At 53.1% G+C, this 15,749-nt stretch overlaps 1 protein-coding gene across 3 annotated transcripts; it reads left to right on the forward strand.

Moving 5' to 3' along the window:
• The first annotated feature begins 5,475 nt into the window (after nt 1-5,475).
• SNCB (synuclein beta) lies at nt 5,476-14,493 on the forward strand. Of its 3 annotated transcripts, none has more exons than XM_040240496.1 (6): nt 5,476-5,804; nt 6,435-6,564; nt 9,310-9,351; nt 9,563-9,681; nt 13,425-13,514; nt 13,846-14,493. In XM_040240496.1, exons 2-6 carry the CDS (start codon nt 6,444-6,446, stop codon nt 13,876-13,878), a joined length of 405 nt encoding a protein of 134 aa, XP_040096430.1. In that variant the 5' UTR covers nt 5,476-5,804; nt 6,435-6,443; the 3' UTR covers nt 13,879-14,493. The 3 variants fall into 3 exon arrangements, with proteins under 3 accessions (XP_040096430.1, XP_040096431.1, XP_040096429.1); XM_040240497.1 differs by having other exon boundaries at nt 5,505-5,843; XM_040240495.1 differs by lacking the exons at nt 5,476-5,804; nt 6,435-6,564 and having other exon boundaries at nt 9,095-9,351.
• Nucleotides 14,494-15,749: the final 1,256 nt, after the last annotated feature.

Genomic DNA, 15,749 nt, shown 5'->3' on the forward strand with positions numbered 1-15,749 from the left:
CTAGGCTTGAGGTTTTTAAAAATAAAAAAATTGGAGGCAAAAACCTTTTGCGGGGCAGAGGGGCTAGTGGCTCACTCAGTAACTATTCTTTCCTTTTCATACTTTGATTCGAGGAAGTCATAAGCCCAGAGAGATCACCAAACTTTTCTAACGTCCCTGCAGTTAGGTGTAGCCAATGACAGATAGGCAGGAATTGTCGGCTTCCAGGAAAATTCCTTAAGAAAAAGACAGAAAACTGGCAGGTGTTCTTTTTACCCTACTTCCCTTCCTCCTGCGTTCTGCATGGACATGATGGATGGATCTGCAGCAGCCATCCTAGGCCATGATGTGGCCTTGAAAGTGGAATCCAGGTACTAAGAATAGTTGAATAGGAAGATAGGATTCTGGGTCTCTGGTGATTGTGAAGTCATCACAGCAACTATGGACTGCCTACTGCATGACTTCTTTAAGTGAAAGAATAAATACCTGCTTTGCTAAGCTTCTGATGAGCAGCCAAATGAACTTCCTACCTGATTCAGAATTTAATCCATTTTCTATTCCCTCTACACTCTGGATTTTTCCACCGCTGGATCCCCTGCTGGGAAAGTTCACCACCACATTGTAAGGTCCTTCTCATTTTTCAAAACCTAGCTTGAACGTCACTTTCTCCTGGAGGTTTTCCCTGGATGCTTCCTCTTTCCTGGACTCACGATGCCTCCTGCTGTTGTTCAGTCACTTAGTCGTGTCTGACTCTTTGTGACCCCATGGACTGCAGCATGTCCTTCACTATCTGCTGGAGTTTGCCCAAACACACGTCCACTGAGTCGGTGATACCATCCAACCATCTCATCCTCGGTCATCCTCTTCTCCTGCCTTCAGTCTTTCCCAGCATCAGGGTCTTTTCCAATGAGTCTTTTCCTGGTGCTGCTGTTAAACTCCTCCACAGCCCACTTGCTGCCCATCTGAGGATTCTTTATTACTTGTTGTTTTGGCTTCTCTTTAACATTTGTCCACTTGTCCTCTAATCCCCTTGGTTTCCCTGCCACCTCACTCTCCAACTTCTCCTCCTCTCTGTGCTGCTTCTTCTCAGCCTTTCCCTGGGCTCCTCTGCCCCTGGCCACTCAGGAAGTTGGCAGTGACTCAGCGTTCTGTTCAGACCCTCCATTCTTTTCACTCTTCCTGTTCCTCTGGGCAGTTGCATCCTCCCCATGACTCCAGCCACCACCTCCATGCAAATAGCTCCAAATCCAACGGTGTCCTGGGCTGGCTTGGATCAGCTTGGGAGAACAAAGTTTTAGGAATTTTGTGAGACAGACATTAAAGCCATTATTAAAAATTAAATAAACTTATGGTTATATAAATGTTTAAAACAAAGATAACAAGCACTTAAAACACAACTTCCTAATTATTTTACTATTATCTGTGCTTTTCAGATTATTCTATATCTATTTTACCTGAATGGTGGAAATGCTGTATAAAGGAGTGCTACCACATATCTCTTCCCAACTCTCTGCTCAGAGACATCACAGTGACAGCCTGAAACAAACCGCAGGGGTAGAATTTACACCACGGGTATGGGCAAACTCTACAGGGTGCTTCTCTGCTTGGAAAGCCATGTATTAAAGACTTCCCAGTATACCATGGTCCAAATAAATACCTGAAGCCAGCATGGAATAGCTTCCTGAGTTCCAGGCTCAGATAACTCTTGGCTGCACACCTTGTCCAGCTAGTCTATCAGGCACGGCACATTCAGTGTGCCCTAAACAAGCTCCCCCTCCAAAGCTGCCCCACTCCCTCAATGCCTATCTCCTTTTTTCGCAGCAGCATCACTCACCCCATTGTCCAAGCCAGAAACCTGGGGATCTTCCTGGATTTATTCCGCTTTCTCTTCCCCAACATCCAATAAGTTACATCTGAAATGATGTTCAGGTCTCCCCTCCAGTCCTGTTCCAGACTCACTGAGGCTTCCCTGGTCCAGGCTTTATCATTCTTCCTGTGGATTCTGCCTCAGGTCCCTCATTGCTCTTGCTACGTCTAGCGGTACCTCCCTCCCCCACCTGCATTTGGACCCCATAAAATTCAGATCTCATTTAGGTTTCTCTTGGGCTTAAAATCCTTCAGTGACTTCCCAATTCCTACAATAGGAAGATGACACCCTTCGTATGGTCTTCTTTCTCTCTTCTTCCTCTCTCCTTCCTACTGCTTGGTCCTTCCTCATTTGACATTCAGGGAATCTTAGTCAAGAGTCACGAACATCACTTCTTGGCTTATTAATCAGATACAGAGTTTACTAGCCAATAGTGGGCAGCTCAGAAACTTTCCTGGAAGGCCAGAGTCCCCTTGGAGACCAAGCAGCCTGGAATGATTCCCAAATCACATCATCAAGCAGTCCCGGGAAGACTCCTCAGATGCTACAGCTGAGCACAGACAGTACAGCTTGCCCTGTTGGTGCTAGGTGCTCCCAGAAGCAGTGTCACAGCTGCCCCCGATCCCTGGCAGGAACTGCCACCACCGCTTGTCTTTAACTAAATAGACTCTCCTCCTTTGCTGCTTCTTCCTGGCACTAGGTTCAGGTTCCTAGTCTGGGGCTGGGATATTGGGGCTGAGGTCACATGTCCTGGAAGCAAGGAAAGCTGGGAAAGCATTGTCAGCTCCTAGAGGGGGAGGAGGGCTCTACCTCACAAGGTGGGGAATCCCCCAGATGTAGGAGGGAGGCAGTTTCCATGCTGAGAGGCGAGCAATAACAACAGCTGCCCCCCATGCTAGCTTTTAAAATTACACAAGTAAAACACTCTTCAAGGTAAAATCGTCAAACAGCACAAGAATAAAGATGATGACATGTACAAGCTTTTTTCTTTGAGTTCACTCAGTCCCATTTGCCAGGGGCAACTACTGTTAACAGTGTTTTGGAAGTTCTTACAGGTGTGTTCTTTGTATATCCAGATGTCTGTATTTATATTTAAGGTGTCTGTATATAACTGTGTGACTGCAAATGCTTTCTTTGGGTCAAGATTGACTAGCTCCATAAGAAAAAGGAACCCTCTTATACTGTTAATGGGACTGTAAATTGATTAAGTCAGTATAGAAAACAATATGGAAGATTCACAAAAAAAGTAAAAATAGAGTTGCGATATGATCCTACGAACCCACTCCTAGGCATATATTGGGAGAAAGCTATAATTCAAAATGATGCATCCACCCTAATGTTCATAGTAGCGTTATTTACAATAGCCAAAGCATAGAAACAATCTAAATGTCCAGTGAAAGATGAATGGACAAAGAAGTTATGGTACATATATACAATGGAATATTACTCGGCCATAAAAAATGAAATAATGTTGTTTACAGAGATATAGATGGACCAGGAGATTATCATACTAAGTGAAGTAAGTCAGAAAGAGAAAGTATCAAATACTATATGATATCACTTAAAATATAACACAAATGAACTTACCTATAAAAGTGAAAGTCACTCAGTCATGTCTGACTCTGTGACCCCATGGACTTTGCAGTCCACTGAATTCTCCCGGCCAGAATACTGGAGTGGGTAGCCTTTCCCTTCTCCAGGGATGAAACCCACGTCTCTTACATCTCCTGCATTGGCAGGCAGATTCTTTACCAGCTGAGCCACACGGGAAGCCTAAGAATACTGGAGTGGGCAGCCTATCCCTTCTCCAGTGGATCTTCCTGACCCAGGAATCGAACCTGGGTCTCCTGCATTGCAGGTGGATTCTTTACCAACTGAGCTATTAGAGAAGCCAATAAATAAAGTCACAGTCATAGAGAACAGACTTGTGGTTTCCAAGGGGGCAGCGAGTGAGGGGGGGGGATGGATTGGGAGTTTGGGATTAGCAGATGCAGACTATTATATATATATAATAGATAAACAATAATGTCCTACTGTATAGAACAGGGAACTATATTCAATGTCCTGGGATAAACCATAATGGAAAAGAATATGAAAAAGAATATATATATGTATAACTGATCACTTGCTCTACAGTAGAAATTAACACATTGTAAATCAACTATATTTCAATAAAATAATTAAAAAAAATCAGTTAGCTGCTCACATTACAGTTTGGTACCTTGGCTTGTCTCACCTCACACCATGTCTTGTACTCCTGTATCAGTGCACATGGGTCTAACCCCTCCTTTCTAATGACAGCATTGCACTGAGTGGATGAACCATAATTAACTAGCCAGGCCTCTACAGATAGACATTTAGATTATTTTCAGTTTTTTGCTACAATAAACTATGCTGCAGTGAACAGCCTTGTACACATGTCTTTGTGTGCTTGTGAGAGTAGAGATCCAAAGGATGAATTCCTGGAAGGGGAACTGACTGTTGGCTGTAAAGGAGCATGCATTTATGTCTTTGGTCAACATTGCCAAATTGTCTTCCAAAAAGCATGTGCCAGTTTGCAGCTCTACCAGCAATCTGTGAACAATTTTTTCCAGGCCCTGCATAGTCTGGCTCCTAGCTGCCCTCTTACTTCATCATCTGACCTTACACACCGTACCTTTCCAACCACAGTGCCTTTGTGGATGCTGTGTCCACACCCCAAAATGTCCTTCCTCCCTTGTCTGCCAGATGAAATTCCACAAGGCCCAGCTCAGGTGTCACCTCCTCTGTAGCTGTCAGAGACCCCTTCCTCTGGTATCCCACAGCTTCCTGGGCATAATTCTGTCATACACCAGCTAAGGACCTATGTGTGACTGGCACTCTAGGGTCATTCTGACAATCCAGACAGTAACCACAGAAAAAAGGATCATGTACACCTCCTTCTCCTTCCTTGTTGTTTCTTCAGCTACATTGTGTTTTATCTGTTATCAAGCACAGTCCTGCCTCAGGGCCTTGGCACATACAGTTCCCTGTCTATGGATCTTGCCCTCAAGCATCCTGGCCTTGGTGCTTCTCTGGGATCTCTGCTCCCATTCACCTCCTCACAGAGGCCTTCCCTGACCACCAGATCTCAAGCACCCCTATTCTAGTCCATCTCCATTTTATCATCTCTGTGACTCTTATCACAAGCTGAAATAACCTTTGGTTTAAGCATTGATGTTTATTTTCTGTCCTGTATCCCATCTCTGCACACACACAAATTCACCACTGCAAACTCCCCAAAAAGGAGGGGTCTAGTTTTCCTTTTGTGCTGTCTCCGGCCTCAAATCTGCCTGGTACCTAAGAGCTCAGTAAATGTTCGCTAAATGAACCATCCATATTTTACAGAAGAGGAAACTGACATTCAGAAAGGAGAGCTGAGTAGCCAAGGTCCCACAGTTAATAAAGACCTCCAAACCCATCTGAACACTAAAAGCAACTGCAGTATTTCTCCCGCACTCAGCACGACGCATTATGTCTCCCACCAGACTAGGTTCCTGGGGGACAGGACTTGAGTCCGATGACGCTCCGGGGTCCCCAGCGGCGTGTCCCGGGCCCGCCCCGTGAGGCTTGCGGGCTCCGCGGAGATGTCACCCTCCCCGCCTCCTGTCAGTCAGGCCGAGGGGGTGGCGCGGCTGCCAGGGGGGGGCGCTGAGCTCAGAGCTGCCGCAGCGCCCCAGCCGGAGCAGGAGCGCGCGAGACAGCAGGGCGCTAGGAGCAAGCGGCGGCTGGCGAAGCACTCCAGGCCCGGACACCACTACTGCATCTCGGCTCAGGGCTCGTGCCTCGTCTGGTGCAGACCAGCCTGAAGGCCTGGCCACGGCCCGATCCCTCATCGGCCGGAGCCCACCTCGGCCCAGCCCAGCCGAGCCCGTGCGTCCGCCTGCTGCAGCCTCTGCCGCAGCCGCCACTCCATCCCCAACCCGGGCCCCGCATCTAGGTGAGGCGGCCGCGCTCCGGGCGCCCCAGGCTGAGAAGGGTAAAGGTCTGGGAATGGAGAGGAGGGGGAACGGGATGGGATGGGGAAGGGGCTGGAGAAGGTAAACAGGACGCCGCGGGGTGCGTGTCCGTATGCGCCCCGGGGTAGTTATCTCTCTTGCTTGGTGTCTGCAGCTGCCTGGATGGCCGTGTGGCCGTGAGCCCGCGCCTGTGTGCCCCGTGGTGTGTCCGCGTGTCCGTGCGCGTTCGAATGTCTGAGGGTCCTGTGTGTGCACGTGAGCGTGTCCAAGGAGTATGTTTGTTTGCGTGGCCGTGTGTCTGTCGCGTGTGTACAGGCAGGCCCCCGGGCTTCGCGCCGTGCCCCGCTCTGATTCCGCCGGGCTGCAGGTTGCAGGGCCCCGGATAACCGAGGCGGGGGGCCCCTCCTGCGTCCACGGGCTTCAAGGACGCTAGGACTCGCCGCGGCCCTGTGGCCTGGCACTGGGGAAGGGAGTAAGGTGGGAGGAGGTTCCGGGCCAGAAGGGCGCCTTCGGTCTCAGGGGGAGGGGATGGGACACCTGCGGTCCCTTCACAAGGGCTGGGGTGAGAATTCGGGCGAGTGCACCGGTGCCCGTGTGTTCGTCCTCCCCAGGCCGCCAGGATGGACGTGTTCATGAAGGGCCTGTCCATGGCCAAGGAAGGCGTCGTGGCTGCCGCGGAGAAAACCAAGCAGGGGGTCACCGAGGCCGCGGAGAAGACCAAGGAGGGTGTCCTCTACGTCGGTGGGCGAGGGGCGGGGCTTCCGGGGCTGCGAGGTTTGGGGTTCCTCAGAGGGGACAGAGCCGAGGTCCTTAGAGCGAGGAAGTGGGGGGTTTGGGCCGGAGAATATGAGTCAGCAGATGGGGCCGGGTTAGCAGGGGTCACTGAGGACATAGCCTGCTGATGGAAACCTGGGTCAGTGATGACACGAACTGTAGTGGGGAATGGAGGAAGGGTTGATGAGGGTGGAGTTCAGCTGAAAGTCCAGAGAAGCAAGGCAGGGATCAAAGGAGATAGCCTTCTTCTGCTTCTTCTTCCCATTATTAATAGTTACCTGGTGTTGAATTCTTACTGTCTGCCAAGTACAGTATGAAATACATCTGCAATATCTATTACCTCATTTAATGCTCCCTGCCCATCCACAGACCAGGGAAACCCCGGCTTCCCAGAGCTTTAATTATCTTGCTCAAGGTCACAGCTGATAAGACCTGAAGCTGAAGTTTGAGCCAAGCTTTATGGATTCCAAAGTGCCCCCCTCCCCTTACCACTCTCCTTCCTGTATTGTTGGGCCTCCCTCCCAGCACTGCTCGCCACCTCTGAATCTCTCCTCCCAGTGGTTCCACCATTGGCATCTCTCCTAGGGGTCCACTGTCCTTGTAACTGCCAGCTGTCATCAGGAGAAAGGCCAAGTGGTTAAAATATCTCACCCTAAGTGGGGGGTGGGGGAGAGGGAGCTTTCAGGGTCATTTGCATAAAGGGAGGCAAGAAACTCTGCATGCAGTCTGCTGATTCAGGGCTTACTTTTGTGTGATAGAATTATCTTCTATGCAGGCTGCAGAGGGTTGGTTAACCTGCCCAGGGCTGTGGCAGATTTGGAATGGTGGTAATTTGAAAAATACTTATTGATCACCTACTCTGTGCTGGTAGGTGCCGGCTCTGCTGATGGTGAGGTCAAGTATTCCAGTCTCGGGCTTTGACATCCAGTGGCTGGGGTGGGGAGCCACTTTGGTAATCAAAGAGGGTAGCATTTGAGCTGAACCCAGAAAATAAGGGTGGTTGGGGAGGGAGGTGCAGAAAAGGCAGGTGCCAAGGGCCCTGGGATGGGGCGAAAGATACTGGGTTTGAGAGCAGAGGGCAGAAAGCAAGGGTAAGAAATGAGATCAGCAACAGCCAGTTCATGAGGGGCCCTTGCAGGCAAAGCATTAGTCTGACTGCCATGGCAGACTGTGAGCCAGGGACCGACATGATCTGGCTTCAGTATAGAGGAGTCCCCTAGGACTCTGGAGACAGAACAAATTACAGGGAGGCTTGCTGGGAGGTAACATAATCACGAGATGAGGGTGGTTAGAGCTAGGGCAGAGGTGATGGAGACTGGGAGAAGGCTTCAGCCCACACCTTCTGGACCCTAGCTCTGGCCTCCCTCTTCCCTCGGCCCTTTCACTCCTGTGGACCCCTGACATCCCTGATGCTGTCTCCCTGCTAACAGACTCAACAACCACCTCCTTTTCCCCCAGGTTGGCACCTCCTGCTCCTCTCCCTGAGCAGGAACTCCTGATGGTCCCCGGCTCCTACTCATCAAAGACTCAGCTCCTCGTAGCCTAGCATTCAACCTGCCTCGTGGTTCCATCTCAGTCTCCATCACTCTGAGCACACAGAACACATCAACATGCTCCATGCAGACCCTGAAAGCACACCTCTCTAGGTTCCCTGTCCCTCCTCAGTCCCCTTTCTGTGTATCCACTGCTCTCCATGTGTCAAGACCCGGGAAACACCCCCCCACATCCTGAACCCCCCTAGAGGCCCAAACTTCCTCTCCCCACTACTTTGAGGTCGAAGGCACCAACTTTCCTCTTCTCTGTCCCTCATCTGACAATGAGCCATCAGCCTGGGACTTGAATCAGAGAAGGTGCCAACAAGTGTTTATGTGAGGAATAAATGGAAGTGCTTGCACAACTACCCCACCCCCACCCCCCCGTCCCCAGCCACCGGTCTCTGGATGTGGCTGGCCTTAGTCCTGAGAAGCCTGTCTGCCTGCATCCTCCTCCTGCCAGCCTCAGCTGGCCCACACTCCCGTTTCTGGCTCTATCAGCTGTTGTCTGGGTTGCCAGATCCTCAGGATTGGAGACATCCCACTCTTCTGAGGATTCCCACCCCCACCTCAGGACAGGCTCTCTTGCCTTTCCCAGTTGCTACCCTGCTGGGAAGACCCAGCCAATGCCGTAGCTGTCAGTCACCATCTTCACGTCACCCTTAGACCCATCCTTCATCTAAGACACCTGCTACTTTGGCCAGAAGGAGATATTTGCACCCTGTTTAAAAGAGAGTCTTAAGAAATGGAGCAGGGGGTGTGGGGATGTGAGTGTACCCGGGCAGGATGTGGGCAGTTGTGCACCAGGGGCATCTTTCCAAAGACAGAATCTTTTCGCCCCACCCCCACCTGCTCCCATCCAGGGCAGAGGATTAAATGGACCGGCAGGCAGAGTGCTTTCCCAGTGCTGGATCGTGGGCAACATCCAGGGGAGGGTGGGTGGGTCAGGGCGTGGGAGGCCGGGGTCAGGGGCGGTGGGGCGGGGACAGACAGTGGGGAGAAGTGGACGTCCAGATGACGCAGGCATGGAAAGGGGCACTTCTGGGATTTGGGGGCCCAAGAAGGCAGGGAAGGACCAGGATGCCCATGCTGCCTGGGTCCCTCTGCCCACTCTGTAACCACTGTGCTTGCTGGCATCTGTTCCCTTGGCCCTTAAATGTGCTCCGTCTTGTCCCTACAGGAAGCAAAACCCGAGAAGGGGTGGTGCAAGGAGTGGCCTCAGGTACTAGCCCAGCCCTGCCCACTTTTTCCCTCACCCTGGCCCAGGGTCTGCTGACACCCAGAGAGTGAGGGCAGAGGGCGGCGGGAGAGGGCACCCCCAGAGCTTGCTGCGGGGTGTAGTGCTCTGTAGGAAGTCAGGCCCTGGGACACTACGGAGGAGGAGGGTGTCTATGTCTGCTTGACCTTTGCCCCCAACCCTCTCCCTGACGCAGTGGCTGAGAAAACCAAGGAGCAGGCATCACACCTGGGAGGAGCCGTGTTCTCTGGGGCTGGGAACATTGCAGCAGCCACAGGTCTGGTGAAGAAGGAGGAGTTCCCCACTGATCTGAAGGTGAGCTATCCTTCCAACACACACACACACACACACACACCAGGTACACCCACAAATCTGCCGCCAGGCTCCCTGCTCCCCCAGCCGGCCTGGGGCACAAACCACCTTGCCTAACATTCTGCAGGGCCCAGATAGACACAGCTCGGCATGAGTCTGCATGTGGCTGTGTGCAGGCATGGCGCTCCCCGTGACTGTGACCCAGATCTGGATGGTATGCATGTATCCTGCTCGTGAGTGTGGTCTGGCCTGCTTTTGGCCTCATCTGCATAAGTCACTGATTGTTCCCTCATATCTTTTCAGTCAACAAGTATTCATGCCAGGGAGGGATTGTTCTAGGGGTTACCACAGTGAATGGGTTCCTACATTCACGAAGCTGACTCTGTAGTAGGAGAAGATACAGTAAATAGCTAACCTGTACACAAGAAAACAAGAGCGATGGGATAGAGAGTCAAGGGGTGAGGGGTAACTTTAGTTGGGAGGGCTTCTCTGAGAAGGTGACATTAGACCTGACACCCAAGTGATGAGGCACACCATGTGGGAAGTCTATTTCAGGCAGGAGGAACAGCACGTGCAAAGGCCCTGAGGCAGGCGTGAGCAGAAGTGGGCCACGGGGAGGGGTGAACTGTGTCACACATTTGTGCAATGTTACCCCAGGCAAGTGGTGGCAGCAACCCATGTGTGCACGAAGTCAGGTACCTTCCTTAGGACATGCTGCACGCTAAGGGCTGTGAGCTCTGGAGCCCCACAGAGCTGGATCTGAATCTCAGCTCCATTACTTCTTGACTGCCTGGCCCTGGGCATGTCCTGTCATGTCTCTGAGCCTGATTCTTTGCCTCTAAGACAGGAGATGAATACAAGAGGACTTTTGTGTAGATTAGAGATAATGTAGCTTAGAGGTGTTCAAAAACCTAAATGTGCATCAGATCACCAGGAGGCCAGGTTAACATACAGACTGCTGGTCCTATTCCTAGAATTTCTGATTCAGTAGGTCTGAGGTAGGGCTAGAACGTACACTTCTAAAAGGTATCTGGGTGATGTTGATGTGCAGGTCCAGGGATCCCATCTTGAGAAACACTGATGTAAAGAGCCTGGATGGCATATAGTGAATGCTCAGTAAGAGATGATGGCCCACAATCACAGGATCAGCCTGTGTGTGCCCCTAGGGGCTTGTGTCACAGGTGTGCTAGGACGTTGAACTCTGTGGATCTATACACCATCTGCACAGACACCTCCTGTGCAGTGCTCCATGTTTTCCACGTACAAATGCCGAATCTGCCTCCATGGGGGTGGGGCCTCCTTCCATGTGATCTCGGCATGAGCGGATCCATCCATTGGCTGGGGGAGGAGATCACACAGCACCCTCCGCTCTAGACATTCTGCTCAGTTGGTTCCTTCTCTCCGCTCAGAAGTTCTGGTTCAAGTCCTGTCTCTGCATTTTACCAGCTGTGTGACTTCCCATTTCTTATCCTTGTTTCCAGTGATCACTCCCATTCATTGATCTCTTGTGTGGGCAGGTGCTGTTCTAAATATTGTACATGGAGTCATTCAATGAATCTTCACAATGTCCCTATAAAAAAGGCATCACAATTAGCACATCTCATAGGTAAAAGAACTGAGGCTCAGAGAGGTGAAGTGACTTACTCAAGATCCCAAATCCTGCCTGCCCCTCTGAGGAGGTAGTTGGGAGGTGCTAAGCTCAGGTTCATGTCACTGTAGTCCCTTGATGCCAACATGGGACCAGGCCCAGTAGTAGGGCACAGAGAAAGCAGAGCCGTCAGCTTGAGGCTTGGTGAGGGGGCCTTTGCACACAACCATTTTTCTCAGGCTGCCTTCCTCTTACCAGCACTTGTTGACATTTCAAACCTCCTCTCTCAAGAGAATTCAAGATCATAGACTTACAATCCAAAGCCAGGTGTTTGGGGCTACTGGCCCCATGGAGAACTCATGGAAGCTAAGAGTGTGAGTTTCTGTCTCTACCTCTCAGTCTGCCCACATATAGTGTCGTGGAAGCCTCCCCACACGCATACAAAGCAAAGACACCATCCCACTTCCCATCCGAGGCAGCTGAGATTAGAGGTGAAGCAACTGACCTGATGCCAAAGAGGTAGTGAATAGCAAGGCTGGGGTGGTTTTTAAGTGAACTTCTTACTGAAGTATATTATGCAGAAAACATTCATGCAGAAAACACACAGATCCATGGAATTTTCACAAACTCAGCTCTCCCCAGGTAATCAAGCACCCAGATCAAGACATAAAACACAAGACATAGCTCGTTAGAAGCCCCCCTTACACTCCCTGCCACCCCTACTCCCAGGGCTAAGAATAGGGTGAGGGAAGTAAAGTGCCTGGGGCACAAAATTTAAGGGGGCGCTTATTCCAGGGTCTCGTTTATCCCAGGCACCTGATTCTCCTCACCTTTATCCTGTCCCCCTCCACAGTTAATTGCTTCTATCACCACAGATTATCTGAGTGCCTGTCAACTTCACGTAAACGTGATCCTAAAGCACATGTTCTTTTATACCCGGGTTCTTTCACTCATCACTAAAAAGGGGAGTCAGCCACGCCTTGGTGTGCACTGGGTTTCCCCATCCTAGACGTGCAGTACCCTCTGTGTGATAGGACCATAATGCACACATCCATTCTCCTGCTGTTGGACATTTGTTTCCAAACAATGTGCAGAGCTGGGATTCTTCACATTCTGTTTCTTTCCTGGGTTCTGGTCATAGCTGGGTGACTTTGGGCAAACTAACATTTCCCCACCTCCTGGGCTGTGGTGGACTCCCTGTAACTAGGGGAAGTGAGCTACGCCAGGAGTATAAACTCATGTGGTCACAGGGCCCACCTAGACAGGTAATGTGAAGGAGCTGAAGCTGCCTGGATGGAGCTGGAGCAACTAGAGTGCCGAGGTGCCAGCCCTCATGGGTCCCAAGATTCTTACCTCTGCCCAGTAGGGAGGGACAGTGGTTACATGTGCAACTGGGGGACAGGGTGGGGCCCCTTGCCTACAGAGCATGAACCTCAGGTTACTGTGTGTGCCCACGTGTGCAATCAGCTCAGTCTCGTGTTTGTGCACATATATGTGCTCGCTCACAGGGGACTGGCCATGTGTCTGGCAGCCCTCTATTTGCATATATGCTGGCATGCACAGGTCTGGGCAGCAGATGCTATGGGGAGGGGAGAGTCTTAGCTCACACATCCAAGCAACACCATGAGCTGTTGCTTCCAGCTTATCTTAAAATAGCAACAGCTGAAGAAACCAGGCCACACAGGGCCCTGGGGGAGGGATGGGTGGAAAGTGGCAGGGGAATGGCTCAGAGCCCCTGCTCAGCTCTGTCCCTGAGCCTCCATCTCCCTCCAGCCCTGAGGAGCCGTCAGGGTTATCTTGGGGTCCTCATAAGCACCCCCCACCTACAGAGCTGACACCAAGAGGGACAAATGGATGATTATGTGTGCTATCTCCCCATCCCATCCAGTCCCATCAAGGGAAGCACAGGAGGCTGTCAGCTGCTGGGAGAGGGGTATGGGTACCCGCAACCCCTGGACACCCCCAGCTTCAAGCCGTGATTGGAGGGATTTCACTGCTCCATCCCATTTCCAAGGCACTCTAAATAAACAATTAAAAATTCTGGTTGCACTGCCAACAAAGCCCAGCCTTCCCCCGATCAGCCAAAACCTTCCCAGGGTAGGAATCTGGGGGGCATGCCCAGCTGGCCTCAAAGGCCTTGTCTCTTCTCTTCCTGCAGCCAGAGGAAGTGGCCCAGGAAGCTGCTGAGGAGCCGCTGATCGAGCCCCTGATGGAGCCTGAAGGAGAGAGTTATGAGGAACAGCCCCAGGTGAGGGGTGGGGCTTTGGGCATCCCCAGCTAGGGTGGGAGGTTCCTGGCAGGATAAGTCTGGGCCAGTGAGTTTTCAAGCTCCCACACCCCAGACCCCAGAGATGGCAGCAGGGAGGGAGGACAGATGGAGCCTGTCGCTGGGTCTCAGGCACCCCTGCCCAGGAACATCCCAGCCGTCCCCAAATTCTAGGTCTCTCCCCTGCCCAGAGGGAGGGGCGTTCATTATTCTTCCTGGTGGGCGCAGGGTCGCGGGGCGCGGCCTGGCCACTTGGTCTCCAACCCCTTCCTCTTCTGCTCTTCTCCACTCTACCCCCATCCCTCTGATGCAGGAGGAGTATCAGGAGTATGAGCCAGAGGCGTAAGGGCCCAGGACGGCCCCCACCAGCAGCACAATCCCTTCCCGGCCCCCGGCCCCGCCCCCCCGAGCCAGGGCTGTCCTTCTACCCCTTCCCCTCAAAACACGAGATCTTCCTTAGCTCCGAGGTGCCCCCTCGGAGCCTGTGTTTAGGTCTGTCTGTCTGTCCTTCCCGCCCGCGTCCAACCCTGGGGCGTGGACAGGGCTGGGGCTGCGGCCAAGGCTGGGAGTCTCGCAGCACGTATGTTGCCCCTTCCGCGCCCCATCCAGTCTGGTGTCTGCGCGGTTGTAGCATGTTCTATGTGTTTTTAAACGAACAGGAAAGCGACGGCTCCCCTCCACCCCCCGACAAAGGCTGTCTGAAGGGCCTCCGGGCACCCCCGCCAAAGCCTTCCAGCGCACTCCCACATCGACCCCAAGAACCTTTTTTTTTCTTTTAAACCAAAACCAGGAGCCAGGCTGTGCCATGACCCCTCCCCCAGCCGACCCGGTCCGAGCGCGGGCGTCATGTGTCGTGATTGTAGCATGGAGAGTCCCCCACCCTCGTGTGAGCGTGTTCCGGGAGGGCGGGTCCGGCCGCCCCTCTCCCCGCGTGTCCATGAATAAAGCCAATCTGTCTGTAGCAGGCGCCGCACGGGCAGGGCAGGGCAGGTCTGGGCTGGGCGCTGGATGGGGGAGGCCGACAGACTTCCAGGTTACAGCCTGCCTCACTCCACTCTTTGGGGCCCGGCACACCCAGCCCAGGTGTAAGACTGACCACCTCGGGCCTCAGCTCCTACCCTCCCCCATGGACGATCTGCATGGACGCGGCACACCCCACGCCTCGCTCCCAGGCTGGGACATGCTGCTGGCAGGGATGCGGCCTCGGGCGCCATCTACTGGACCATAAAGCACCTACTGGGCGTGCTGGGCGGAAGGAAGCCCAGTGCAGCCGAGGTGCAGGGCCCACAGGCTCACAGCTCAAGGCACAGGCAGCGCAGGAGCATCGATGGCTACGCGCGCGCGGACTTGTGTGCACTTATGCTGGTCCTTGTGCGCCAACCAGAGTGTACGCACCGGACAGGCGCGCACCTGCGCTCACGCGCGCAGCTCGCTGGCCGACAAGTGCAGAACCGGGCGCGCACTGAGTTATACGCGCACCGCGAAGCTCTGGGAAAACAGCAGCGTGATCACTGGAAGAGGCTGCTGACCCTAAACTCCCCCCACCCCTCGCCAAGAACACTGACATGCACATACCCCTGCGCACACCGGCCCGCTGCAGAAAAACTCATCCGGAGGAGGGGAAATGGACAGTTGTCCCCCCAAAACAGGCAGAGTTCGGGCAACCAGTGCTCCACCCTTCCCAGATAAGTCTCGGAAAGTTTGCGACCTCGGCTGAGGTGAGCTAGGGTCTGCAGAAATCTGGGAAGCCGGCCCGGAACCTTGCGCAGAACGGTAACTGCACTGCTGCTGCTGCTGCTAAGTTGCTTCAGTCGTGTCCGACTGTGCGACCCCACAGACGGCTGCCCACCAGGCTCCTCTGTCCCTGGGATTCTCCAGGCAAGAATACTGGAGTGGGTTGTCATTTCCTTCTCCAGGTACCTGCACTAGAGGGCCCCCAACACCGCCTCATCACTGGGAAGTAGGGGCGGAGAAGCAGCGGTGCTGCACAGAGGCCCCGCCCCAACCAGGGCGAAAGCACCGCTCTGATTGGCATAGAACACACCGCGCCCGCGTCGAGGCCGCGCCCCAGCCAGGGCTAGGCCCCGCCCCCGCCGATGCGGCGCTCTTGGTCTCTTTAGCCGCAGCAGTAGCTTAACCTGGCTCAGACCCAGGCCACCACCCCTGCCCATGCGGAAGCCCAGCACCTCCTTGCCGCGGTAGCCCCTAAACCTCGCC

This window comes from Oryx dammah, unplaced genomic scaffold (genome assembly GCF_014754425.2).
Source record: "Oryx dammah isolate SB20612 unplaced genomic scaffold, SCBI_Odam_1.1 HiC_scaffold_5, whole genome shotgun sequence".
In the NCBI taxonomy this organism is placed as follows: Eukaryota; Metazoa; Chordata; class Mammalia; order Artiodactyla; family Bovidae; genus Oryx; species Oryx dammah.